Consider the following 27,063-nt stretch of genomic DNA (forward strand, 5'->3'; position numbering starts at 1 on the left):
TTCCAGCTGTGGCCTAACTAGCGTTTTGTAAAGCGCCATCATAAATTCCCTGCTCTTATATTCTATGCCTCGGCTAATGAAGGCAAATATCCCATATGCCTTCTTAACCACCTTATCTACCTGTCCTGCTGCCTTCATGTACATCACACCAAGGTCCCTCTGATCCTCTGTCCTTCCTAGGGTCCTACCATTCATTGTGTATTCCCTTGCCTTGTTAGTCCTCCCAAAATGCATCACCTCATACTTTTCAGGGTTAAATTACATTTGCCACTGTTCTGCCCATCTGACCAACCCGTCTATATCGTCCTGTAGTCTGAGGCTTCCCTCCTCGCTATTTACCACTCCACCAATTGTCGTGTCATCTGCGAACTTACTGATCATACCTCCTACATTCATATCTAAATCATTAATGTACACTACAAACAGCAAGGGACCAAGCACCGATCCCTGCGGTACACCACTGGACACAGGCTTCCAGTCACAAAAACAACCTTCGACCATCACACTCTGCCTCCTGCCACTAAGCCAATTTTGGATCCAATGTGCCAAATTATCCTGGATCCCATGGGCTCTTACCTTCTTGACCAGTCTCCCATATGGGACTTTGTCAAAAGCCTTACTGAAGTCCATGTAGACTACATCAACTGCACTACCCTCATCCACACACCTAGTCACCCCCTCGAAAAATTCAATCAAATTGGTTGGACATGATCGCCCCCTGACAAAGCCATGCTGACTATCCTTGATTAATCCTTGCCTCTCCAAGTGGAGGCTAATTCCGTCCCTCAGAATTTTTTCCAATAATTCCCCTACCACTGATGTTTGGCTCACTGGCCTTTAATTCCCTGGTTTATCCCTACTACCCTTCTTGAATAATGGTACTACGTTAGCTGTCCTCCAGTCCTCTGGTACCTCCCCTGTGGCCAGTGAGGTTCTGAAATTTTGTGTCAGAGCCCCTGCAATCTCCTCCCTTGCCTCACACAGCAGCCTGGGATAAATCTCTTCTGGGCCTGGAGATTTATCCACTTTTAAGCCCGCTAAAACCGCTAGTACCTTCTCCCTCTCGATGCTAATTTGTTCAAGTATATCACAATCCCACTGCCTGATTTCTATGCCTACATTGTCCTTCTCCATCGTGAACACAGATGCAAAATATTCATTTAAAACCTCACCTACATCTTCCGGCTCTACACAAAGATTGCCACGTTGGTCCCTAATGGGCCCTACTCTTTCCCTGGTTATCCCCTTGCCCTTAATATACTTATAAAACAGCTTGGGATTTTCCTTTATTTTGCCCGCCAGTGTTTTTTCATGCCTCCTCTTCGCTCTCCTAATTTATTTTTTAAGTACCCCCTGCACTTTCTATACTCCTCTAGGGCTTCCACTGTTTTTAGCCCTTTGTATCTGCCAAAAGCCTCCCTTTTTTACCTAATTCATTCTTGTATATCCCTTGACATCCAGGGTTCCCTGGACTTGTTGGTCCCACCCTTGACCTTTACGGGAACATGTTGGCGCTGTACTCTCTCTATTTCCTTTCTGAATGACTCCCACTGCTCTGATGTGGATTTTCCTACAAGTAGCTGATCCCAGTCCACTTTGGCCAGATCCTGCCTTATCATATTAAAATCGGCCATCCCCCAATTTAGAACCTTTATTTCCGGTCCATCTTTGTCCTTTTCCATGACTACCTTAAATCTCACCGAATTATGGTCACTGTCACCAAAATGCTGTCCTACTGACACTTCTACCACTTGCCCGGCTACATTCCCTAGAATTAGGTCCAGAACCGCCTCCTCTCTTGTAGGACTTTCTACATGCTGGCTCAAAAAGCTCCCCTGGATGTACTTTAAGAATTCCACACCCTCTAAGCCTTTCACACTCTGACTATCCCAGTTAATATTGGGGAAGTTGAAATCCCCTACTGTTATTACCCTATTATTTCTACACTTCTCTGAGATTTGCCTACATATCTGTTCCTCTATCTCCCCCTAACTGTTTTGGGGGCCGAAAGTACACTCCCAGCAAAGTGCTTGCCCCCTTTTTGTTTTTAAGTTCTACCCATATGGCCTCATTAGAGGAACCTGCTAAGATATCATCCCTCCTTACTGCAGTAATTGACTCCTTGATTAATATTGCGACACCCCCTCCTCTTTTACACCCCCCTCTGTCTCGCCTGAAGATTCTATACCCCGGAATATTGAGCTGCCAGTCCTGCCCCTCCCTCAACTATGTCTCTGTGATAGCAACAATATCATACTCCCATGTGTTCATCAACACCTTCAATTCATCTGCCTTACTCGCAAGACTCCTTGCATTAAAATAAATGCCATCCAGCCTTGCCATACTCCCTTGTGCTGTTACATTTTGCTCTGCCTTCCAGACTGACTTGTTTTTTCCTCTATATTTGGCTGTGCATCACCCCCTACTATAGCTCCACTCCGTATCCCATCCCCCTGCAAAGTTAGTTTACACCCCCCACAACATCACTAGGAAACCTCCCTGCAAGAATGTTGGTCCCGTTCCGGTTCAGGTGCAACCCATCCGACTTGTACAAGTCCCACCTTCCCCAGAAGCAGGCCCAGTGATCCAGGAAGCTAAAGCCCACCCTCCTGCACCAACTCTTTAGCCACGCATTCATCTGCTCTATCCTCCTATTTCTATACTCACTGGCACGTGGCACCAGGAGTAATCCAGAGATTACAACCTTTGAGGTCCTGCTTTTTAATCTGTTACCTAGCTCCCTAAATTCTTGTTGCAGGACCTCATCCCTCTTTCTACCAATGTCGTTGGTCCCAATGTGAACCATGACCTCTGACTGTTCGCCCTCCCCCTTCAGAATGCCCTGCAGCCGTTCAGTGACATCCTTGACCCTGGCACCAGGGAGGCAACATACCATCCTGGAGTCACGTCTGCGGCCGCAGAAACGCCTGTCTGCACCCCTCACTATTGAGTCTCCTACCACTATTGCCCTTCCACTCTTACGCCTCCTCCCTTGTGCAGCTGAGCCACCCACAGTGCTGTGAACTTGGCTCTGGCTGCACTCCCCAGAGGAACTGTCACTTTCACCGTTTTCCAACACAGAAAAACGGTTGTTGAGTGAGATGCACTCTGGGGCTTTCCTGACTATCTGCCTGCCCCCTTCTTCTGACTGGCGGTCTCCCATTCCCTCTCTGACTGCACTTTATTAAGCTGCGGGGTGACCACATCTAAAAACATGCTATCCACGTAACTCTCAGCCTCGCGGGTACACGGCAGTGCCTCTAGCTGACGCTCGAGCTCCGAATACCAGATCTCAAGTTGACCAAACCGTTGACACTTACGTCATCCTGACTGCAAGAAGCGTCTAGGAATTTCCACATGCTGCAGGCCGTGCAACGCACGGGACTAAGGTCCCCTGCCATACTTTTAATTAAAAAACTCTTAACCTCAAATTTAAACTCTCAGATTCTCGCTCTCCCGAACTACCTTAACTATGAACCACCTTAAAAGAAATAAACTTAAAATTGAAGAAGAAAAAAAGCACTCACCCACTACTCACCAATCAGCTTCTTCCCCTACGTCGGCGTCACTTTCTGTACTGTGACGTCACTCTCGAATTCTGCCGCCGCTGCCGCTGCTCGACTGGGTCTGAAAATCACCAACCTTTATTTTCTCCCACAGCCACTGTTCCCTCGCTGGTCCGCCGCTCCCATTGCTGCCGCCGCTCTGTTTACTCTCGGAATCTCCCGCCCTGTTTACTCACAGAACCTCCCGCTCTGTTTACTCACAGAATCTCCCGCCCTGAAACTGGACATCCATGAGGTGCTGTGGGCCATCAGCAGCAGCAGAATTGTATTCCACCACAATCTTTAACCTCATGGCCCGGCATATCCCTCACTCTACCATTACCATCAAACCAGGGGACCAACCCTGGTTCAACTAACGGGAGGAGGAGGCTGAGGCTCCATGAATATCCCCATCCTCAATGATGGTGGAGCCCAGCACATGAGTGCAAAAGACAAGGCTGAAGGGTTTGCAACCATCTTCAGCCAGAAGTGCCGAGTGGATGATCCATATCGGCCTCCTCCTGAGGCCCCCACCATCACAGAAGCCATTCTTCAGCCAATTCGATTCACTCCACGTGATATCAAGAAACGGCTGAGCGCACTGGATACATCAAAGGCTATGGGCCCTGACAACATCCCGGCTATCGTGCTGAAGACTTGTGCTCCAGAACTAGCCACGCCTCTAGCCAAGCTTTTCTGGTACAGCTACAACACTGGCATCTATCTGACAATATGGAAAACTGCCCAGGTATGTCCTATTCACAAAAAGCAGGACAAATCCAATCTGGCCAATTACCGCCCCATCAATCTACTCTCAAACATCAGCAAAGTGATGGAAGGTGTCATCGACAGTGCTATCAAGCGGCACTTACTCACCAATAACCTGCTCACTGATGCCCAGTTTGGGTTCCGCCAAGACCACTCGGCTCCCGACCTCATTACAGCCTTGGTCCAAACATGGACAAAGGAGCTGAATTCCAGAGGTGAGGTGAGAGTGACATCAAGGCAGCATTTGACCGAGTCTGGCATCAAGGAGCCCGAGTAAAACTGAAGTCAATGGGAATCGGGGAAAATGCTCCACTGGCTGGAGTCATACCTAGCACAAAGGAAGATGGTTGTGGTGGTTGAAGGTCAATTATCTCAGCCCCAGGACATCACTGCAGGAGTTCCTCAGGGCAGTGTCCTAGGCCCAACCATCTTCAGCTGCTTCATCAATGACCTTCCCTCCAACATAAGGTTAGAAATGGGGATGTTCGCTGATGACTGCACAGTGTTCAGCGCCATTCGCAACTTCACAGATAATGAAGCAGCCCATGCCTGCATGCAACAAGACATGGATGATGTTCAGGCTTGGGCTGATAAGTGGCAGGTAACATTTGCGCCACAGAAGTGCCAGGCAATGACTATCTCCAACAAGCGAGAGTCTAACCACCTCCCCATGCCATTCAATGGCATTACCATCGCCGAATCCCCCACTATCAACATCCTGGGGATCACCATTAACCAGAAACTTAACTGGACCAGCCACATAAACACTGTGGCAACAAGAGCAGGTCAGAGGCTGAGTATTCTGTGGCGAGTGTCTCACCTCCTGACTCCCCAAAGCCTTTCCACCGTCTACAAGGCACAAGTAAGGAGTGTGATGGAATACTCTCCACTTGCCTGGATGAGTGCCGCACCAACAACAGTCAAGAAGCTCCACACCATCCAGGACAAAGCAGCCCGCTTGATTGGCACCCCATCCACCACCTTAAACATTCACTCCCTCCACCACTGGCGTACCGTGGCTGCAGTGTGTACCATCTACAAGATGCACTGCAGCAACTTGCCAAGGCTTCTTCGACAGCACCTCCAAAACCCGTGATCTCTACTACCTAGAAGGACAAGGACAGCAGGCGCATGGGAACACCATCACCTGCAAGTTACATACTGTCGAAGTCTCGACTCCCGAGTAAGACTCTTTAAACACAAAGTATCGTCAAAGGAAGACTTTATTAGTTCTTGTATACAAGGGAAGCGGACATGTAGACAATGGCCACGCTGACCACTTCTAAGATCATAGGCAAAAGGTAACATAATAATAGTTAAAGCAAGCCTTCAGAATCACATGATCGAAGTCTGAGATCATAATTAGTTACAAGAAAAATATAGTGTTAGTAAAAATGTAATCAAGGGTAAAAAGGGCTGGAACAAAAAGGAATGCCTAGAGATAGGATTATCTAATCTATAAGTTCTGTTCTTCTTTGACTCCCTATCCTGGTTTATTCATTACTCAAGGACTCTCTTCATCTAGCTATGTGAAAGAGATAGGGAGGCTTACAGTATGTACCTCTGAAGGTCTTTGTTCTAATTAACAGATGAGGTCATCTGTTAATTTGGAGAGTTCTGCTTTTTCAGCACAACTCGTAATTACTAATCTATGGAAGCCATTTTGTGTTTTCTATTCTGTACCTTGTGAAGCCATTTTGTAATATAAAAGTACACTTCCTCAATACCATCCTGACTTAGAAGCATAATCGCCGTTCCTTCATCGTTGCTGGGTCAAAATCCTGGAACTCCCTCCCGAACAGCAGTGTGGGAGAACCTTCACCACACGGACTGCACTGGTTCAAGAAGGCGGCTCACCACCACCTTCTCGAGGGCAATTAGGGATGGGCAATAAATGCTGGCCTTGCCAGTGAAGCCCACATCCCATGAACAAATTAAAAAAAACTTGTAAAACAAACCACTGAGCCACACAATTCCCCGGTATATTTATTTCTCTTTTTTCTTTACACTCATGGGTAGTTTAGGGTCTGAACCATGGCTGTATGTTTAGCAGTGTTTAACCTGGCCTGCTCCTTTAAGGCTACTGCTCTGGTACTTCCTGTGGGGAAAAGGTCTAAATAGGTATATGCTGAGGTCAACTAGAGGCAAACTGCTGAGGAATGTTTGTGTGGGTTGGCAGGGGCTTGTTGATCCCACCTCCTGGTATTGGGGAGAAGCATATTATCAAAGCCTGACGCTGCTGTAGTCTCATTGATTGCTGTGATTAGTCAACAACTCCATTATCATTGTATCATTTTTTATTTGTTCATGGGATGTGGGCGTCGCTGGTGAGGCCAGCATTTATTGCCCATCCCTGGTTGCCCTTGCGATGACCAGGAGGCTTATGATAAATGCCAGGATCATAATTTAGTAGAGAACCAAGCTGAATACAGAATGTACATGGGAGAACTGAAAAAGGAAATGAGAGTTTGAGAATAGATTAGCGGGTAACACAAAAAGGAACCCAAAATCTTTCGAACATGGTCCACGTAGGTACCAACGACATAGGTAGGACAAAGAAAGAGGTTCTGCTGCGAGAGTTTGAGCAGCTAGGGACTAAATTAAAAAGCAGAATCACAAAGGTCATAATCTCTGGATTATTACCGGAGCCACGAGCAAATTGGCATAGGGTCAATAGGATCAGGGAGATGAATGCGTGGCTCAAAGATTGGTGTGGGAGAAGTGGGTTTCGATTCGTGGGGCACTGGCACCAGTACTGGGGAAAGAGAGAGCTGTTCCGTCGGGACGGACTACACCTGAACCATGCTGGGGCTAGAGTTCTAGCGAATCAAATAACTAGGGAGGTAGATAGGGCTTTAAACTAAATAAGTGTGGGGGAGGGTCTCGGTGGAGAGAAATCTAGAATGCTAAAGAGAAAAGACAAGGAAGCAGTGCAGGAAAGTGATTGGGGGAAGGATAACCAGATTGTGTCAGGAAGGGACAGAGCGTACAAACAAAGGAGTGCACTAACAAATAGGGTCCGGGTAAGAAAAAATGGAAATAAGACAAATAGGGCCATAGTACAAAAAAATGTTAAGATGTGTAAAAATGTTAAAAAGACAAATCTAAAGGCATTATCTGAATACACGAAGCATTCGTAATAAGCATAGAAACATAGAAGATAGGAGCAGGAGTAGGCCATTCAGCCCCTCGAGCCTGCTCTGCCATTTAATGAGATCATGGCTGATCATCCAAACTCAGTACCCTGTCCCTGCTTTCTCCCCATATCCCTTGATCCCTTTACCCTTAAGAAATATATCTAACTCCTTCTTGAATATATTTAATGAATTGGCCTCAACTGCCTTTTGTGGTGGCGAATTCCACAGGTTCACCACTCTCTGGGTGAAGAAATTCCTCCTCATCTCTGTCCTAAATGGCTTACCCCTTATCTTTAGACTGTGACCCCTGGTTCTGGACTCCCCTGCCTTTGGGAACATCCTTCCTGCATCTAGTCTGTCTAGTCCTGTTAGAATTTTATAAGTTTCAATGAGATTCCCTCTCATTCTTCTAAACTCCAGCGAATATAAGCCCAATCGACCCAATCTCTCCTCATACGTCATTCCTGCCATCCCAGGTATCAGTCTGGTAGACAAATTAACAGCGCAAATCGATGTAAACGGATACAATATAATTACGATTACGGAGACTTGGCTACAGGGTGACCAAGGCTGGGAGCTGAATATCCAAGGATATTCGATATTTAGGAAGGACAGGCAAAAAGGAAAAGAAGGTGGGGTGGCATTGTTAGTAAAGGATGAAATCAGATCAATAGTGAGAAAGGATATTGGCTCAGAAAATCAAGATGTAGAATCAGTCTGGGTGGAGCTAAGAAGCACCAAGGGGCAGAAAACATTGGTGGGAGTTGTCTTTAGGCCTCCAAACAGTAATGGTAATGTAGGGGATGGCATCAAACAGGAAATTAGAGATGCATGTAACAAGGGTACTACAGTAATCATGGGTGACTTTAATCTACGTATAGACTGGCCAAACCAAATTAGCAATAATACTGTGGAGGATGAATTCCTGGAGTGTGTACGAGATGGGTTTTTTAGACCAGTACGTTGAGGAGCCAACTAGGGAACAGGCTATCCTAGATTGGGTATTGTGGAATGAGAAGGGGTTAATTAATCATCTTCTTGTGCGGGGTCCTTTAGAGAAGAATGACCATAACATTAAGATGGAAAGTGAAGTAGTCCAATCCGAAACTAGGGTCTTAAATCTAAACAAAGGAAGCTACGAAGGTATGAGGAGTGAGTTGGCTATGATAGATTAGGGAGCTTCATTAAAAGGCATGTCGGTAGATAGGCAATGGCTAACATTTAAGGAATGAATGCATGAATCCAAAAAAGGACCAAGAGATTAATTAAGAGGGGAAAAATAGAGTATGAGAGTAAACTTGCAAGGAACATAAAAGCGGATTGTGAAAGCTTCTACAAGTATGTAAAAAGAAAAAGATTAGTGAAGACAAATGTAGGTTCCTTACAGTCAGGAATGGGAGAATTTATAATGGGGAACAAGGAAATGGCTGAGCAATTAAACAAATACTTTGGTTCTGTCTTCATGGAAGAGGACACAAATAACTTCCCAGAAATGCCAGGGAACCAAGGGTCTAGTGAGAAGGAGGAATTAAAGGAAATTAGTATTAGTAAAAAAATAGTGCTGGAGAAATTAATGGGAATGAAAGCCGATAAATCTCCAGGGCCTGATAATCTGCATCCCAGAGTACTAAAAGAGGTAGCCATGGAAATAGTGGATGCATTGGTTGTCATCTTCCAAAATTCTGTAGATTATGGAACAGTTCCTACCGATTGGAGGGTGGCAAATTTAACCCCACTATTTAAAAAAGGAGGGAGCGAGAAAACAGGGAACTACAGACCGGTTAGCCCAACATCAGTAGTAGGGAAAATGCTAGAGCTGGAGTCTATTATAAAGGATGTGACAACAGGACACTTAGAAAATATCAACGGGATTAGACAAAGTCAACATGGATTTATGAAAGGGAAATCGTGTTTGACAAACCTACTGGAGTTTTTTGAGGATGTAACTGGTAGAATAGATAAGGGAGAACCAGTGGATGTGGTGTATTTGGATTTTCAGAAGGCTTTCGATAAAGTCCCACATAAGAGGTTAGTGTGATAAATTAAAGCACATGGGATTGGGGGTAATATACTGGCATGGATTGAAAATTGGTTAACAGACAGGAAACAGAGAGTAGGAATAAATGGGTCTTTTTCGGGGTGGCAGGCGGTGACTAGTGGGGTACCGCAGGGATCAGTGCTTGGGCCCCAGCTATTCACAATATATATCAATGATTTGGATGAGGGAACCAAACGTAATATTTCCGAGTTTGCTGACGACACAAAACTAGGTGGGATTGTGAGTTGTGAGGAGGATGCAAACAGGCTTCAAGGTGATTTAGAGAAGTTGAGTGAGTGGGCAAATACATGGCAGATGTAGTATAACGTGGATAAATGTGAAGTTATCCACTTCGGTAGGAGAAACAGAAAGGCAGAATATTATTTAAATGGTGCTAGATTGGGAAATGTTGATGTACAAAGGGACCTGGGTGTCCTTGTACACCAGTCACTGCAAGCAAACGTACAGGTGCAGCAAGCAGTTAGGAAGGCAAATGGTTTGTTGGCTTTCTTTGCAAGAGGATTTGAGTACAGGAGCAAGGATGTCTTACTACAGTTATACAGGGCCTTGGTGAGCCCACACCTGGAGTACTGTGTGCAGTTTTGGTCTCCTTACCTAAGAAAGGATACACTTGCCATAGAGGGAGTGCAGCGAAGGTTCACCAGACTGATTCCTGGGATGGCAGGACTGTCATACAAACATAGAAGACTAGCTGAAGTGCCCGGCGGTGCCGAGGGATTTTTGAGGGCATGTTGTTGTTGGAAGAGAGAGAGAGAGAGAGCGCGACTGGGGGGAAGAGAGAGCGTGACTGGGGGGAAGAGAGAGAGCGACTGGGGGGAAGAGAGAGAGCGACTGGGGGGAAGGGGGGAAAGAGGAGGGGGATGGGGGAGGGGGGGGAGGGGATTGGGGAGAGGGGGGAGAGGAGGGGTGAGGGGAGAGAGGGGGGGGAGGGGGAGAGGAGGAGGGGGGTGGGGGAAGGAGGGGGGGGAGAAAGGGAGGGGGGAGCCAGCAGATCCTCTCCCCTCTGCAGGCGATGGCTCCGCTGAGCTCCGTGCCGCCCCACGCACTGACATGCCGAGTGCAGCGCCCCGGTCAGCCCGAGCCCCGCCCTCCTGAGGCTGGGCCTGAGCGGCTTGAGACGGCCGATTGCGGCTGGCCGGGCCCGGTTGCCGTGGTAACCCTCCTCCCCTCTCCGCCTCCCGATCTCCAGGACTGGGCCTGAGCGGCTTGAGGCGGCCGATTGCGGCTGGCGAGCCCGGTTGCCGGGGTAACCCTCTCCGCTCCCCCTCCCCTCCCGAGCCCCGCCCCCCCCCCACTAACCTGCTCGCTTCCCTCTGGCCGCGCTCTGTGTGGAGGTGCGCGTGCAGCGCAAGCGCGAGGAGCTTGCCGCGAGCCAAGCCAGCCTTTGCCAAGATGGCTGGCCGCTGGTTCGGAATTGGGCCCAGCGGGGGGGTGGGGGGTGAGGGGTGGGAGGAGCTTGTCACAAAACAATTGCCTAGGGTCCAGCATGGCTGGCAACAGACGCCTAGGCTTCGAGACCTACCTGCAAAAACAGGGAAAGGTAGGAAAATTAATGAGTTTAGATAAAAGATTTAGAAAGTAATTAACTTTTTTTTAAAAACAATATGTGTTTTAAAAGCAACTATTTTTTTTAAAGATGCAGAAAGCGGGAAAAACAAATGAAAAGTTTGGAATCAAGATGGCGGCGACTCACCTCGGTTCAGAACGATAAGGCCCGCCCACACACGCACCGATTGGTCGACCGTCAGGTCACCGAAGCGTAGGATTGGTCAACCGTCCCGTCACTCGACTCTAGGAGGGCCCGCCCCCACCACGCAGCGATTGGTCGACCGTCGGGTCGCTCGACCGTACGATTGGTCGACCTCGACGTCACTCAATGCTAATGAGCAGATAATGACAGGAATTTTGAACATTTTTTGGATACCGCGGGCACAATTTTTGTCTCACCGAAACGTAAATATGCTTACAACCGTTCTGGAATTGTAAGCTTTCTTTTGATGTAACACACGTGTAGGTACGCTCTATAACTTTTGATTGTATAGCCGGACAGAGAGACAGAAAGACAGACAGAGACATACCGTTTTATATATATAGATAGGAGCAGGAGTAGGCCATTCGGCCCCTCGAGCCTACTCCGCCATTCAATGCGATCGTGGCTGATCATCCAAATTCAGTACCCGGTCCCTGCTTTCTCCCCATACCCCTTGATCCCTTTAGCCTTAAGAAATATATCCAACTCCTTCTTGAATATATTTAATGAATTGGCCTCTACTGCCTTCTGTGGTAGAGAATTCCACAGGTTCACCACTCTCTGGGTGAAGAAGTTCCTCCTCATTTCTGTCCTAAATGGCCTACCTCTTATCCTTAGACTGTGTTCCCTGGTTCTGGACTCCCCGACCATCGGGAACATCCTTCCTGCATCTAGTCTGTCCAGTCCTGCCAGAATTTTATAAGTTTCAATGAGATCCCCTCTCATTCTTCTAAACTCCAGCGAGTACAAGCCCAATCGACCCAATCTCTCCTCATACGTCATTCCTGCCATTCCAGGTATCAGCCTGGTGAATCTTCGCTGAACTCCTTCCATGGCAAGAACATCCTTCCTCAGATAAGGCGACCAAAACTGCACACAATACTCGAGATGTGGTCTCACCAAGGCCCTGTACAACTGCAGCAAGACATCCTTGTTCCTGTACTCAAAGCCTCTCGCTACGAAGGCCAACATACCATTTGCCTTCTTAACCGCCTGCTGCACCTGCATGCTTACCTTCAGCGACTGGTGCACAAGGACACCCAGGTCTCGTTGCACTTCCCCTTCTCCCAATCTATTGCCATTTAGATAATAATCTGCCTCCGTTTTTGCCACCAAAGTGGATAACCTCATATTCATCCACGTTATATTGCATCTGCCATGTTTCTGCCCAATCACCCAACATGTCCAAATCATCCTGGAGTTTCTTGACATCCTCCTCACAGCACACACGCCCACCCAGCTTTGTGTCGTCTGCAAATTTGGAGATATTACATCTAGTTCCCTTGTCCAGATCATCATTAATATATATTGTGAATAGCTGGGGTCCAAGGACCGATCCCTGCGGTACCCCACTAGTCACTGCCTGCCACTCGGAAAAAGACCCGTTTATTCCAACTCTTTGCTTCCTGTCTGCCAACCAGTTCTCTATCCAAGTCAATACCTTGCCCCCAATCCCATGTGCCTTAACTTTACACGCTAATCTCTTATGCGGGACCTTATCGAAGGCCTTCTGAAAGTCCAGATACACCACATCCACTGATTCTCCCTTATCTATTTTACCAGTTACATCCTCAAAAAAATTCCAATAGATTAGCCAAGCACGATTTACCTTTTGTGAATCCATGTTGACTTTGTCCGATCCTGTCACTGTTTTCCAAGTGCCCTGCTATTACATCTTTTATAATGGACTCTAGCATTTTCCCCACTACCGATGTCAGGCTTACCGGTCTGTAATTCCCCGTTTTCTCTCTACCACTTTTTTTGAATAGTGGGGTAACATTAGCTACCCTCCAATCCATGGGTACTGTTCCAGATTCCATCGAATGTTGGAAGATAATTAGCAATGCATCTACTATTTCTAGGGCCACTTCCTTAAGTACCCTAGGATGTAGATTATCAGGCCCTGGGGATTTATCGGCCTTCAATCCCATCAATTTCTCGAACACCATTTCCCTACAAATACTGATTTCTTTTAGTTCCTCCCTTTCATCAGACCCTATGTTCCCCGGCATCTCTGGGAGGTTATTTGTGTCCTCCTTTGTGAAGACAGAGCCAAAATATGTATTTAGTTGGTCTGCCATTTCTTTGTTCCCCATTATAAATTCCCCTGATTCTGACTGCAAGGGACCTACGCTTGACTTCACCAATCTTTTTCTCTTCACATCACATATCTATAAAAGCTTTTACAGTCAGTTTTTATGTTCCCTGCAAGCTTACTCTCATATTCTATTTTCCCCTTCTTAATTAATCCCTTTGTCCTCCTTTGTTGAATCCTAAACTGCTCCCAATCCTCAGGATTATTGATTTTTCTGGCCAATTTATATGTCCTCTCCTTGGATCTTATGCTATCCCTAATTTCCCTTGTTAGCCACGGTTGAGTCACCTTTTTTGTTTTATTTTTATGCCAAACTGGGATGAACAAATATAATGCGCAGAGATAACGCAGCTTAATAGAATCGTCAAAATTTGTAAATTCTGTTACCTACACACCCAAAATAGAGGATATTAAAGCAAATTAAACCTCAAAATAAAATGCATTAATTCCTGATTCAGTCTAAAAGGAAGTTTTAAACTTGTAATTGTAAAAATGTTTTCTTTCTTCAGTAACCTCTTGTCTTTCTCCTTTGGATCCAGTCTAGATTGTGTTTTCTATTGACTTTTCTTCCTTTTCATTTTATTTTGCTCTCTGGCTTTTCCTTTTGGTACGAATACCTCTGTCCTGTGCATCTCCGTGAATTGCCAAAAAGAGTAGTCAGCCTGAGGATTGGGAGGATTTTGGAATTCAGCAAAGGAGGACCAAGAAATTGATAAAGAAAGGGAAAATAGAATATGAGAGTAAACTAGCGAGAGACATAAAAACCTCGGAATAAGGAAATGGCAGGGAAATTAAACAAATACTTTGTGAGTGTCTTCACGGAAGAAGAAGCAAAAACCTTCCCGGAAATAGTGGAGAACCAAGGCTCTAGCGAGAATGAGGAACTGAAAGAAATTAGTATTAGTAAAAAAAATAGTACTGGAGAAATTAATGAGATTGAAAGCTGATAAATCTCCTGGACTTGATGGCCTACATCCTCGGGTTTTGAAAGAGGTGGCTATAGAGCTAGTGGATGCATTGGTTGTCATTTTCCAAACTTCCATAGATTCTAGAATGGTTCCCGCGGATTGGAAGGTAGCAAATGTAACCCCACTATTTAAGAAAGGAGGCTACTTAGCCTGACATCAGTAGCAGGGAAAATGTTAGAATCTATTATTAAAGACGTGGTAACAGGGCACTTCGAAAATAATAATAGGATTGGGCAGAGTTAACACGGATTTATGAAAGGGAAATCGTGTTTGACAAATGTGTTAGAGTTTTTTGAGGTTGTAACTAGCAGAATAGATCAGGGGGAACCAGTGGATGTGGTGTATTTGGATTTTCAGAAGGCATTCGATAAGCTGCCACACAAGAGGTTATTAAACACAATTAGGACTCATGGGATTGGGGGTAATATACTAGCACGGATTGAGGATTGGTTAACCAACAGAAAACAGAGTAGGAATAAACGGGTCATTTTCAGGTTGGCAGGCTGTAACTAGTGGGGTACCGCAAGGATCAGTGCTTGGGCCTCAGCTATTCACAATCTACATCAATGATTTGGATGAGGGGACCAAATGTAATATATCTAAGTTTGCTGATGATACAAAGCTGGGTGGGAATGTAAGTTGTGAGGAGGATGCAAAGAGGCTTCAAGGGGATATAGACAGGCTAAGTGAGTGGGCAAGGACATGGCAAATGGAATATAACGTGGAGAAATGTGAAGTTATCCACTTTGGTAGGAAAAATAGAAAAACAGAGTATTTTTTAAATGGTGAGAGATTGGGAAATGTTGGTGTTCAGAGGGACCTGGGTGTCCTTGTACACAAATCACTGAAAGTTAACATGCAGGTACAGCAAGCAATTAGGAAAGCAAATGGTATGTTGGCCTTTATTACAAGAGGATTTGAATATAAGAGTAAAGGCCTTGTCGTGGATTTTGCTAATCGGGGGGCAGCACTGTGTGACGGGGGCAGGTTGGTAGAGGACCTTTGTCTTGTGGATGTTTAGTGTAAGGCCCATGCTGTCGTATGCTTGGGTGAAGGTGTTTACGATGGTTTGGAGTTCGACCTCCGAGTGAGCGCAGACGCAAGCATCGTCTGCAAACTGTAATTCGACGACAGAGAATGGGGCGACCTTGGATCTGGACTAGAGGCGACGGAGGTTGAACAGTTTCCCGTTTGTTCTGTAAATTAGCTCCACTCCAGTGGGGAGCTTACTGAGGGTGAGATGGAGCATTGCAGCAAGGAAGATTGAGAAGAGCGTTGGTGCGATGAGACAGCCTTGCTTGACCCCGGTTCGTACATGAATTGGGTCTGTGGTGGAACCGTTGGTCAGGATCACGGCTTGCATGTCGTCGTGAAGCAGGCGGAGGATAGTGACAAACTTTTGAGGGCAGCCGAATTTGAGGAGGACACTCCATAATCCCTCACGGTTGACAGTGTCGAAGGCCTTTGTGAGATCAAAGAAGGCCATGTACAGTGGTTGGAGGAGAAGCATCCGGGAAGGCGCCGAACACCTCGAGTCTCTTCGCCGGGAGCAAGCGGAAGCCAAGTGCAGGCAGCGCAAGGAGCGCACGTCAACCCCAGCACCCCACCCACCCGCCCCTTCAACCACCGTCAGCCCCACCTGTGACAGAGACTGTCGGTCCTGCATTGGACTCATCAGTCACCTGTGAGCTCATTTTTAATGTGGAAGCAAGTCATCCTCGGTTCCGAGGGACTGCCTAGGGAAGAAGATAAGAGTAAAGACATCCTACTGCAATTATATAGGGCCCTGGTGAGACCACACCTGGAGTATTGTGTACAGTTTTGGTCTCCTTACCTAAGGAAGGATATACTTGGCATAGAGGTTGTGCAACGAAGGTTCACCAGACTGATTCCTGGGATGGGGAGATTGTCCTATGAGGAGAGATTGAGTAGACTCGGCCTATATTCTCTAGAGTTTAGAAGAATGAGAGGTGATCTCATTGAAACATACAAAATTCTTACAGGGCTTGACAGGGTAGATGCAGGGAGGATGTTCCCCCTGGCTGGGGAGTCTAGAACCAGGGGTCACAGTCTCAGGATAAGGGGTCGGCCATTTAGGACTGAGATGAGGAGAAATTTCTTCACTCCGAGGTTGGTGAATCTTTGGAATTCTCTACCCCAGAGGGCTGTGGAGGCTCAGTTGTTGAGTATATTCAAGACAGAGATCAATAGATTTTTGTATATTAAGGGAATCAAGGGATACGGGGATAATGCAGGAAAGTGGAGATGAGGCAGATCGGCCATGATCTCATTGAATGGCGGAGCAGGCTCGAAGGGCCAAATGGCCGACTCCTGCTCCTATTTCTTATATTTTATAATTCAAGTAGTCCACGAGTGAAGCAGCAAATTTCAATTTGTACACGTTCCTTCCAAATGTTGCCCACCCCTCATGGACCAGCACCATATTTGTAGTGCAATCTGGGAGCTTTCCACCCGCATCCTCCCCCAGAAATTTTATATTAAAGAACATCAGAAATAGGAGCAGGAGTAGGCCATACGGCCCCTTGAGCCTGCTCCGCCATTCAATAAAATTTGTTTTTTCATTCATTCATGGGGTGTGGGCATCGCTGGAATTTATTGCCTATCCCTAATTACCCTTGAAAAGTTGGTGGTGAGCCACCTCCTTGAACTGTTGCAGTCCGTGTGGTGAAGGTGCTGCCATAGTGCTGTTAGGGAGGGAGTTCCAGGATGGGCAATAAATGCTGGCCTTGCCAGTGACATCCTATGAATGAATAAATAACAAAAAACCTTCTTCCCAGCTGACCACCCTTCTCCGTTCCTTCAAGTCCAACGGCAAACTTGACCATATCTGGAGCACAACTGGTTTGGTCATCTGTCACCTCCTGAAAACGTCACACTTTGTAACAGTTGTTGTGATCTGGAACGCGCTGCCTGAAAGGGCGGTGGAAGCAGATTCAATAGTAACTTTCAAAGGGGAATTGGATAAATACTTGAAGGTGAAAAATTTACAGGGCTGTGGGGAAAGAGCAGGGGAGTGGGACTAATTGGAGAGCTCTTTCAAAGAGCTGGCACAGGCATGAGGGGCTGAATGGCCTCCTTCTGTGCTGTGTGATTTGATGTATAACATTTTTTAAAAGAAAGAGAAGGAAAACCATTCATTGACCTGGAATCTGAAACTCAGAAGCACTTGCAGCTGTCCTCTACTTGACCTCCACAGTTTATAGGTAGCTACAGCTGCCTGGATTTGCCTACTTAGAGCAGCCAAATATCACAACCATGCCCCAGATCCCAGACTACCTGTGAGTAACGCCATAGAAAATTGAAAATATATATATGTAACTTTCATTCTAAATCCTGAAATTCTTAGCTGTGTTAAGATGCTGCTCTTCTGTCACCCCGTGCATGCTCACTACACTGGACCCAGAGGAAATGGCGCACAATATGTGAACGCACCTGCTGTTGCTCCTCCTCCTGTTCAGGGGCCTAATGTCTATGAATGTTATTTAATGGACTTCTAGAAGGCATTCGATAAGCTTTTCACCATATTTATAAATGACGGGTGAAGGAATAGAGAGGGTATATCTAAGTTTGCTGACGACACTAAGTTGTTCGATGGCGCAGTAAATAATGTAGATGGGAGCAGAAAGTTGCAAAGCGACAATGCTAGATTAAGTGAGTGGGCAAAACTGTGGCAGATGGAGTTTAATGTTGGAAAGTGTGAGATCACCCACTTTGGACCCAAGAAAGATCAGAGCATTTTCTAAATGGCGAGAAGCTGGGAACTGTGGTGGAGCCGAGAGATTGAGGGGTCCAAGTACAGAAATCACTAAAACTAGCGAACAGCGCAAAAAATAATTTAAAAGTCTAATGGAATGTTGACACAAAGTGTCGTGGAAATGTGGGACTCTTTCTCCCCCTCCCCAAAATAAGCTGTTGTGGCTGGGGGTCAATTGAAAATTTCAAATCTGGGATTGATAGATTTTTGTTGGGAAAGGGTATTAAGGGTTACGATACCAAGGCGAGTAGATGGAGTTGAGATATAGATCAGCCATGATCTAATTGAACAGGCTCGAGGGGCTGAATGGCCTCCTCCTATTCCTATGTAATGTGCAAGTAGTCTATTCTGGAGCCAGCTTTGTCAGCAATCTTCAACCAGCAAATTTCTGTTGTCTGATTTCCCCCACACACACCTCCCACAAAATAAATGTGCACACAGGTGTAAAGATTGTGTCCCTGCTTAATCCGGGGTTGTTGCTTAATAGATGTATTAAGTGAGGTTACTTGGATTATTTATTTTGCCACGAGATCTTTTCAGCTACATTGCCAGTACAAGGCTGCATATAAACTAACTCAGCTGTAATTTTATTCAGGTCACTGAGGAAGTATCTAAAAGCTTGATATTAATGAAGGAAATATTTTATGGCACAAGTGAGAAGGATCCACAGACTGTAGCTGTGGCCCAATTAGCTCAGGAACTTTATAACTCCAATCTATTAACCACTCTGATAGCTGGCCTCCACATGATCGACTTTGAGGTACAATAGAAACAGAATTAGTTTGTTCATTTTATGTCATATCATTAATGAAATCACTAAATGTAATATCGTGATTTTATAAATGCATATCGGTCTCTTCTGTAATTTAATTTAAAAGTAATTAATAAAACACTAACATCTTGATTCGGAGACAGTTCAGATTCCAGTCTGGAAGGGACAAAAGTTCTCTGGGTGGGGGTAGACACATGGTCCCTGCCCCACCAACTCTTCACCGACCCGACCACCCGCTCCCCCTGTGAAGGAATATACTATATAACCTTTTTAGAAAAATATACTATATAACCTTTTTAGAAAAATATACTATATGGCCTTTTTAGAAAAATACACTACCTTATGAAAGAATTCTGGCCTTGTTGAGACAAGACAGTGGTTGACCCTGAAGAGTACCTTATAAGGAACTCTACTGTATAAATTCTGTAAAACATGACAAACTGGGTTTGAAAATTTAGAAACCTAACTATGAAATAGCTATGAAAAAATTCTGGCTATTGAAACAGGACAAGTTGTTGACCCTGAATAAATAACCTAATTGAAACAGAAGAATGGGTGGCTCCGAGTAGCTGGCCTTTTTGGAACAGAACAATGGTCAACCCTGGATAAGTGATTTAAATTAAACCTCTTAAAAATGGCACATAAGATAAGGAACATCTGCCCTCGTAAAGATGACACATGAAATAAGGGACATCTGCCTTCACACCTATATGGTAAAAACTCCCAATGTAGCAGTAAGAATTGCAAGAGGTCAGCAGAAAGATGAATAGTGATAATTAACATGGATCAGCAGAAACCTTATGGGATACAACTGAAAAAGGGTATAAATACTGAAGTCTCAAATGGGATATCAGACTCGCTTTAATCGGGCAAAGCAATTCTCGACTACAGAGGCGGCTCTGTGGTCTTCCATTCTTTGTACCTCAGGGATCGAAGGTAATTTGATATTGATGGATATCTTGTATCGAAAATTTTAAGAACTGTAATACTGTAGTGAAGTTGAGATTTAAAAGTAAGATTCTCTGTTAAAAAGATCGTATTTTTTCTCTTTTTAGAACTGTTAATGTTGCAATTGACTGATTCACCAACTGTAAATTGCATGTCGATTCTTTTAATAAATCTCTATATGTTTTTAGAATTGTCTCACATAAGTCTTCTGTATCAATAACTTGCAAACCCAATCTCTGTACACTCTTTGCTGGAGAGGTACATTTCTGAAGGAGATCCCCGGACCCTCATAATATCCGGGACGTTACAGTCTGGCTAAACTTATTAAAAGTGCTATCTGGAGGACGGTAACATTCTCGGGTTGCTCCTTTCCTTTAGGGAGAGATAGCCCAGACCTTTAGACCCAGTTAAGTGTCTTTAGGATTCGGCTACCTCAAACTTTAGTTGAAAGTGAACATCTGAGAAATACGCCTGATCCGGGATAGCCCCAAAGAGGCTAGGACTAGCAAATATCCTTTCACCCCGACCCTTCCTGGTGTGGTCATGCAGATGAAGAAACACAAACCTTTTGAATCCAAGATGCTTCCTTTTAAGATGAATTTTGACTTAAGAGTGTAAAATATGTTATATTAAACTCCATTGTTTCGCCTGTTATTGTTGTATTTTGCATTCATTTATGTTCAGTTGACTTGTTTCACTGTTAAGCCTTAGAAAATCTGGAGTTCCTAAATTTCCTTTTGCGCTCACTTTAGGGCAAGAAGGATGTAGCACAGATCTTCAACAACATTCTCCGCAGACAGATTGGCACAAGGACTCCAACAGTAGAGTATGTGTCCTCACACGTGCAGATTCTGTTCATGCTGCTAAAAGGGTAAGCATCATTGAATTCAAAAACTATCATTTAAAAGCCAGTCATGGTTACTGTACCACATTATACACAAAATACCTTTTATTTTTTCCTGAAAGTTAGATCCCACTGAACTGCACATTCTTGTACTGGACTCTGCGTTATTGTTCTGTAATTTTGCATCACCAGCAGCAGATGCCCATTAAGCTCTAATGTTACATACCTGCACCCTGAATTTGACGGTCCCGCTCTCCGCACAGTCTGGTCCCACTCACCCCTGACCATACATTATTCCACGTATAATGTATACAGCATATTCAATTATTGTATTTTTAGATTAAATAAAAAGGTGTATTTTTAACATCAGAATATGAGCATCATTCTCTCCTAGTTTTGCACTTCCAGCATTCTCTGCTGTGCAGACTCATAAGTGGATTGTTCTTTATTACAGCCCCTGGAATCACCTGTGAAGTCAGCTCGTACTGTTTTGACACCAGCTATTTCTTAACTTAAAAAAAAGTCAAAACCTGAGCCTAAGATTGTCAACTCGAACTCTTAATATGTTAACAGAAGTGTCATTTTAAATGGGATTGACGTCACTGCTGAGTTAGTGAACAGGGTTTTCAGATGAACACATTAAACGCTCATTCCTATAATCTCTCAGCATAATTTCAAGGCCCAAGTTTTATATAACAAGTTTACAGAATAAAACAGAACCTATCAAGGGATAACTAAGAGTCATGGGAACTCATTGATTTCATTTTGTTTAAGTGTCAGATCCTTTTCTTCTATTAGAAATTCATTATTCCTGTTTTAGATTTATGTTGTGTGTCCAAGGGGAATTCTATTTTTGTTCCAAGTATTAGGTTTTGGGTTAAATTGCTTTATTTTACTTTCTTGGTCAGCCCGGTGTCTAACTTGTGGTTACTCATGTTTAAAAGCCACAGAACCAAGCTACTGAGTTACTGTTTGCTGGATATAGAGTCCACATACCCGCTCCCTGTGAGGGACACCCTCTTCCCTTAAGGCCGAATTCAGTTTCAGTGCAAATTGACAATAATCAAGAATTAGGGAGCCTCAAGAATCCCGGGGGGCTACTAGACGTTAAACTGAACAGCGCACCAGCTCACTGCACCAATAATCCTGCTGTTAATCTAGCTAGGACCACTTGGGTTTGGTTGCAGGGTCATGTGGCTCTCTGGATCCTTTTAAAGAGACAGGCTGTCAGCTGAAGTACTATAGACCTGCCTGGTTCCAAAATTCTGTCATCTGCATCTTGGAGCCACTCAGCCCAGAGCGAACCCACATATTTCCCCCTCAGAGGACTGTCATTAGTCAGTCAGCGTGGGTTTATGCTTTTGCTAGGCAACAGCAAATGCTGCGATTGTGTAAATTACACTGACACAATTTCTAAATATGCCAAAACTATTTAACAACTTACTATCAATTATATGCAACTTGTTAGTCTGTAGTATATCATTATAGCAAAAATAAACAATGTATATTTAAAAAGGAAATACGATGGGTCCAGATTTTTCTGAAATGGCGTAAACCAGCAACTTATATTGATATGTACGCCGAGTTACACTGAAATTTCCTGAAACTCAGCATAAAACCAGCATAAAATAGTGGAAAGGTTGAGGCTGAGGAAATTGCTGAGCTGATGCCATATTCCTTCTTTAAGTCTCTCTATCTGTGAAAATTAAAGTTATGCACATTAGACACAATGTTTAACATTGTAGCAGCTTTTCAATTTTTAATGCAAATCATTCTGATGCCGTAAAGAATCATTCAATGACACAAAATACATTGTAGGTCTGTGAGGAGAAATTAAAAAAAAATTCTGAAACTTATCGCCATAAAACACCAGAAATATGACTGTGTCCTGTTGCACCTAAAATTTTGCTTGTGTAAGTTTACAGACCGTTCAGAACTGGAGTAAATTCAGGAAATTTGCATGAGCTGCACTTTTACATGGAGGCGGGGACGATGTTAATGAGCAGCAGACGGTTTCGGCAGAGGTTTTGTAGAATCGGCGTAAAAGATCAAGGAAATTTAGGAATAGTGTAAAAACGGGTGTAAGTCACTTACACACACTTCCTCAATCTTTTGCACCGAAAATCGGTATTACGCCATATTTAGGTGGTTGTTTCGGTATAAGTCTTCAAGAAATTCTGGGCCATAGTGTTTAAATTGAAAGTGATGGGAATTATCACTACTTAAATCCTATTACTTTCTGTTGCATAGATACGAGACACCTGAAATTGCACTAAATTGTGGCATTATGTTGCGAGAATGCATCCGTCATGAGCCTTTGGCCAAAATAATTCTCTACTCAGAACAGTTTTATGACTTCTTCAGATATGTAGAACTGTCCACTTTTGACATAGCCTCGGACGCCTTTGCTTCATTTAAGGTAAATGATCCTTTCTCAGCAGCAGTGCGAGTGGCAGATTACTTTACACGGTTTTATTCACTTTACAATTACTGATATTTCACAAATATTTTCAGGATTTGCTCACCCGACACAGGCCTGTTTCTGCACATTTTTTAGAAAAAAATTATGACAGAGTAAGTTTAATTCTTTATTCTATTTCATGGTTTATTCTTATTAAATATCTTGGTACTGCTCAAACAATAAAGGAAGCTACAATAGTAGAAAGCATGAACATGAAATTTGGCTTATTTTTAGATATTTATTGAATATGAGAAATTGCTGCATTCTGAAAATTATGTGACGAAGCGTCAGTGTCTGAAGGTACGTGAATTCTTTCCTCCTTACATTCCTTTATACTGATAATAAACACTACCACCGCCTTGGGCAAAATAACATTGCACAGCTGAAACCTCCTCCATTAATTGTGGAATAAAAATGAGTTTTTTGAATGACTAAAGTGATTTTCTACGTGCTCAGGCTTTCTATTGACTGCATTCCTCTTTGCCAAAAGCTTCTAGGGGAATTGCTGCTGGACAGGCATAATTACACCATCATGTCAAAGTACATCAGCAAACCAGAAAATCTCAAACTCATGATGAATTTACTGAGGGACAAGAGCAGAAATATCCAGTTTGAAGCTTTTCACGTGTTCAAGGTAAAACTTTTTCTCCTGGTAATCTCACCCCAGCACTGAGCGGAAGGACATGTTTATGATAACGTAATTACATTGGTTTCATATTCCTGAGCAAGCGGATCGTGCAAACCTTTATTTGAAAACATACAATGATTTGATTAAATGGAGATGAAAAGGACATCACATCTGTAATATTTCTTAAAAAGTAATAAAGGGGAAAGAATTCCTGGGATAAAGAATTTGCCAACAGAATTCCATGAGGCTACAAAAATAATATATTCCCATTTTTATGATGACCTTTGAGGAATTAGTCCTGTGGCCTCCATTTTTGACATGGATTAAGAGTGATGGACGTGGTCACTCTCTGGCCCAGTGCAGTTGAAGCAGAAGGTCAGAGTCTCGATTCCACAGTCAGTGAGTTGGCTGATCTGAGGCGAGGTCAGTACCCCTGGATTGTGGAGAGTGACATCTGCTCTGATCAGTGACCTGACTGCACATCAAACTTCAGGTAGGCTATTGCTCGACTGGAAAATTGTGTTTTAATCCATCAAACCTAAATTGTTGGAAATGTCTGCCTCCTCCAAAATTGATGACAGAATCCAGGAGGTGAAAGGAAAGGGAAGTAATTGATGTTATTTTAAACAATAGAAGGTCGGAGTAGATTTCTGACAAAAGGTCTTCGACCTGAAACATTAACTCTGTTTCTCTCTCCACGGATGCTGCCTGGCCTGCTGAGTTTTTCCAGCGTTTTCTGTTGTTATTTCGGATTTCCAGCATCCGCAGTATTTTGCTATCGGAGTAGAGGATGTTCGATTGAAAGGAGAAAATGTAAAATTAAAGTCAAAACTAAGACAATGGGGGGGAATTATATTTTAAATGCTTATTTTTGTGGTTTAAAGTTATAATTATCGTAACAGAGGCTCAGCTGTCGGGGGCCCGGGGTCCTGTGCAGATTAGATGCCCTTCCCCTGATCAGCAGGTGAGATTTCATACAATGCCAGGATTGCAACCAGTTTAAATTCAAGCCCATATATATATATATATAACACATAACCAGTTTCTAATCAGAATGATTAGCAATAGTTACCAAACTGCAGCAAAGTTTGTCACTGAGTTGCACTTTGTATAAATGCAATGTTGCTATTTTATTAATTGTGGTAATTTTCTTTTTTCCAACAGGTTTTTGTGGCAAATCCCAGCAAAACCCAACCAGTCTTGGATATCCTGTTAAAGAATCAAAGTAAACTGATCGAGTTCCTGAGCAAGTTTCAGTCTGATCGGACGGACGATGAACAGTTCTGTGATGAAAAGACCTATTTGATCAAGCAGATACGAGATTTAAAAAGGCCTGCAGCAGTAGATACTTAACTTGGTTTCCCAGTTTTAAATGCGGCGGAGGACTGAAGGTGCTGGGCAACACCATTAACACAAGGATTGAAGCTGTGTAACTGGCACTACAGATAAATGCTTTCAGTTTATGTGATCTGAAGTGCTTTTTTATTGTAGAATGTGAATCCGTTTTTTGCACACCTGGGTTTACATTGAAATAAAATCTACAGCTGTGTGCACATCTGTAACATACGTCATTATTTTGTTTATATTAAGTAGCTACAGTAATTGAATGGACAATTCGCCGTGAACCACAACCTATTGCAGAAACTTGAATCTGCAGCTAGACTAAGACGTGCAGAACACGCACGTTTTGAAGTACTTTGCTTCTCCTGGGCCAGCCCTAGGTGAGGCTACGGTGACACCGTTTTAGCCACATACACTAAATTTAGTAGACAATGTCTTGCGGATAAATGTACTTCACACGTGTGTATTTACTTCTCAAACATCCACCACCATTCAGTATCCAAGGAAGTAAAACACTCAGCACTTGCACTCCGTTGGTAAACTGGTACGGTGAAAAACAAGCACACAAGGTTCAAGTACACATGCAAACACCGTGTCTGTTACTCATTGTTTATTTACTCGTCAGAAATGCAGGCAGCCACAATGGGCGACACTGGAATAGAAGCAAATTAATATATTTTTTTCAAGCAAAAACAAAATACTGCAGATGCTAGAAATCTGAACAAAAACAGAAAATGCTGGATATACTCAGCAGGTCAGGCAGCATCTATGGAGAGAGAAACAGAGTTAACGTTTCAGGTCGATTCATCAGAATCTTTTCTCATTTTCTGTTGTTATTTCGGATTTCCAGCATCTGCAGTATTTTGCTATCGTATTGAAAATGGCGGAGTGGGCTCGAGGGGCCGAATGCCCTACTCCTGCTCCTATCTTCTATGTTTCTACATTGAGCTAAAGCCCTGGTCCATGTTCACAAGTTCCTTCACGACCCCACCTCCACCTTCACCAGTCCTGCATCTCATCACCACACTCTACCCTTTGGAATCTTTTCTACTGTCCAATGCCCCCTCTCTTTGCTCCACCATTGGTAGAACTTTCATCCATTAGTCCCGTCACTCTAGAATCCTTTCCCTGTTTCTCTGTCTTGCTGCAACTCTCCTATCTTCAAAATTCTCCTTAAAACCCACCATTTAGACCATGTTTTTGGTCAGCTCACCGAATTCTAACTACATTGCTCCCGTGCGGGCCCCAGGATGTTTTGTTACATTAAAGATGCAACAAAGTACCAGACGTTGTGCAGTGCAGCATGTAGTAACAATAATACATGGAACCAAAATAATGTGACATGAAAGCACACTCACAAACCCCCTCCTCTCCCCCATACAGGGACCTCAGGAATCAAAGTCAAGTTCTCCCCCTTAAAGGAAGGAGAGCATGTCATCACCACAGTTAGCTTATAAACCTAGTACAGGAAACTTTCTGGTATCCGGCACGGACGGGACCGACGTGGTGCCGGTCCATCAACAATGCCGGATAACCGAACGCTATAGTAAAAGATACAGAGCTCAGAGCTCCATATAAAGCAACAAACCCTGTTGCTTACAGCTTCAAAACAATCGGCACAAGTTGCAAGCGTCTCTGTAGCTTAGCAACAGCTTCAGCTACACGCTTGCACAGCCACAAATGGAGTAAAAAAAGTTATCTGAACCGACTCCTGAATTTTGCCAGTGGATAGAGCGTTCCGGTTATTTAGTGGCCAGTTAATCGAAAGTTTCCTGTAATTGGTTCAGAACTACAGTAGTGTGGGGAAAAGGGGAGAAAATCAGTTCATAGGTCTAAATCTTTGTATATTAGCAAATGTCCCATACAGAGAAAGAACTTGAATTTCTATAGCGCCTTTCACGACCTCGGGACATCCCAAAGTGCTTCACAGTCAATGAAGGACTTTAAGTGTAGTCACTTGTACTGTAGGAAA

The 27,063-nt window shown here is 44.1% G+C and overlaps 1 protein-coding gene across 6 annotated transcripts in view; it reads left to right on the top strand.

The window, feature by feature from the left end:
• LOC147125397 (calcium-binding protein 39-like) overlaps positions 1-25,312 on the top strand; it is a 73,065-nt gene extending 47,753 nt beyond the window's left edge. For 5 of the 6 annotated variants that reach the window (XM_086002487.1, XM_086002458.1, XM_086002479.1 and 2 more), the window contains 6 exons: positions 20,570-20,688; positions 22,912-23,080; positions 23,176-23,235; positions 23,357-23,422; positions 23,613-23,756; positions 24,915-25,312. In XM_086002487.1, the coding sequence (XP_085858613.1) occupies positions 20,570-20,688; positions 22,912-23,080; positions 23,176-23,235; positions 23,357-23,422; positions 23,613-23,756; positions 24,915-25,103 (747 nt within the window). In that variant the 3' untranslated portion in view covers positions 25,104-25,312. The remainder of the gene's footprint in view (positions 1-20,569; positions 20,689-22,911; positions 23,081-23,175; positions 23,236-23,356; positions 23,423-23,612; positions 23,757-24,914) is intronic. The other variant, XM_086002473.1, reaches the window with a different exon arrangement.
• Positions 25,313-27,063: the final 1,751 nt, after the last annotated feature.

This window comes from Somniosus microcephalus, chromosome 1, assembly GCF_052327205.1.
Source record: "Somniosus microcephalus isolate GS21.2 chromosome 1, FLI_Smic_1.0, whole genome shotgun sequence".
Lineage (NCBI taxonomy): Eukaryota > Metazoa > Chordata > Chondrichthyes > Squaliformes > Somniosidae > Somniosus > Somniosus microcephalus.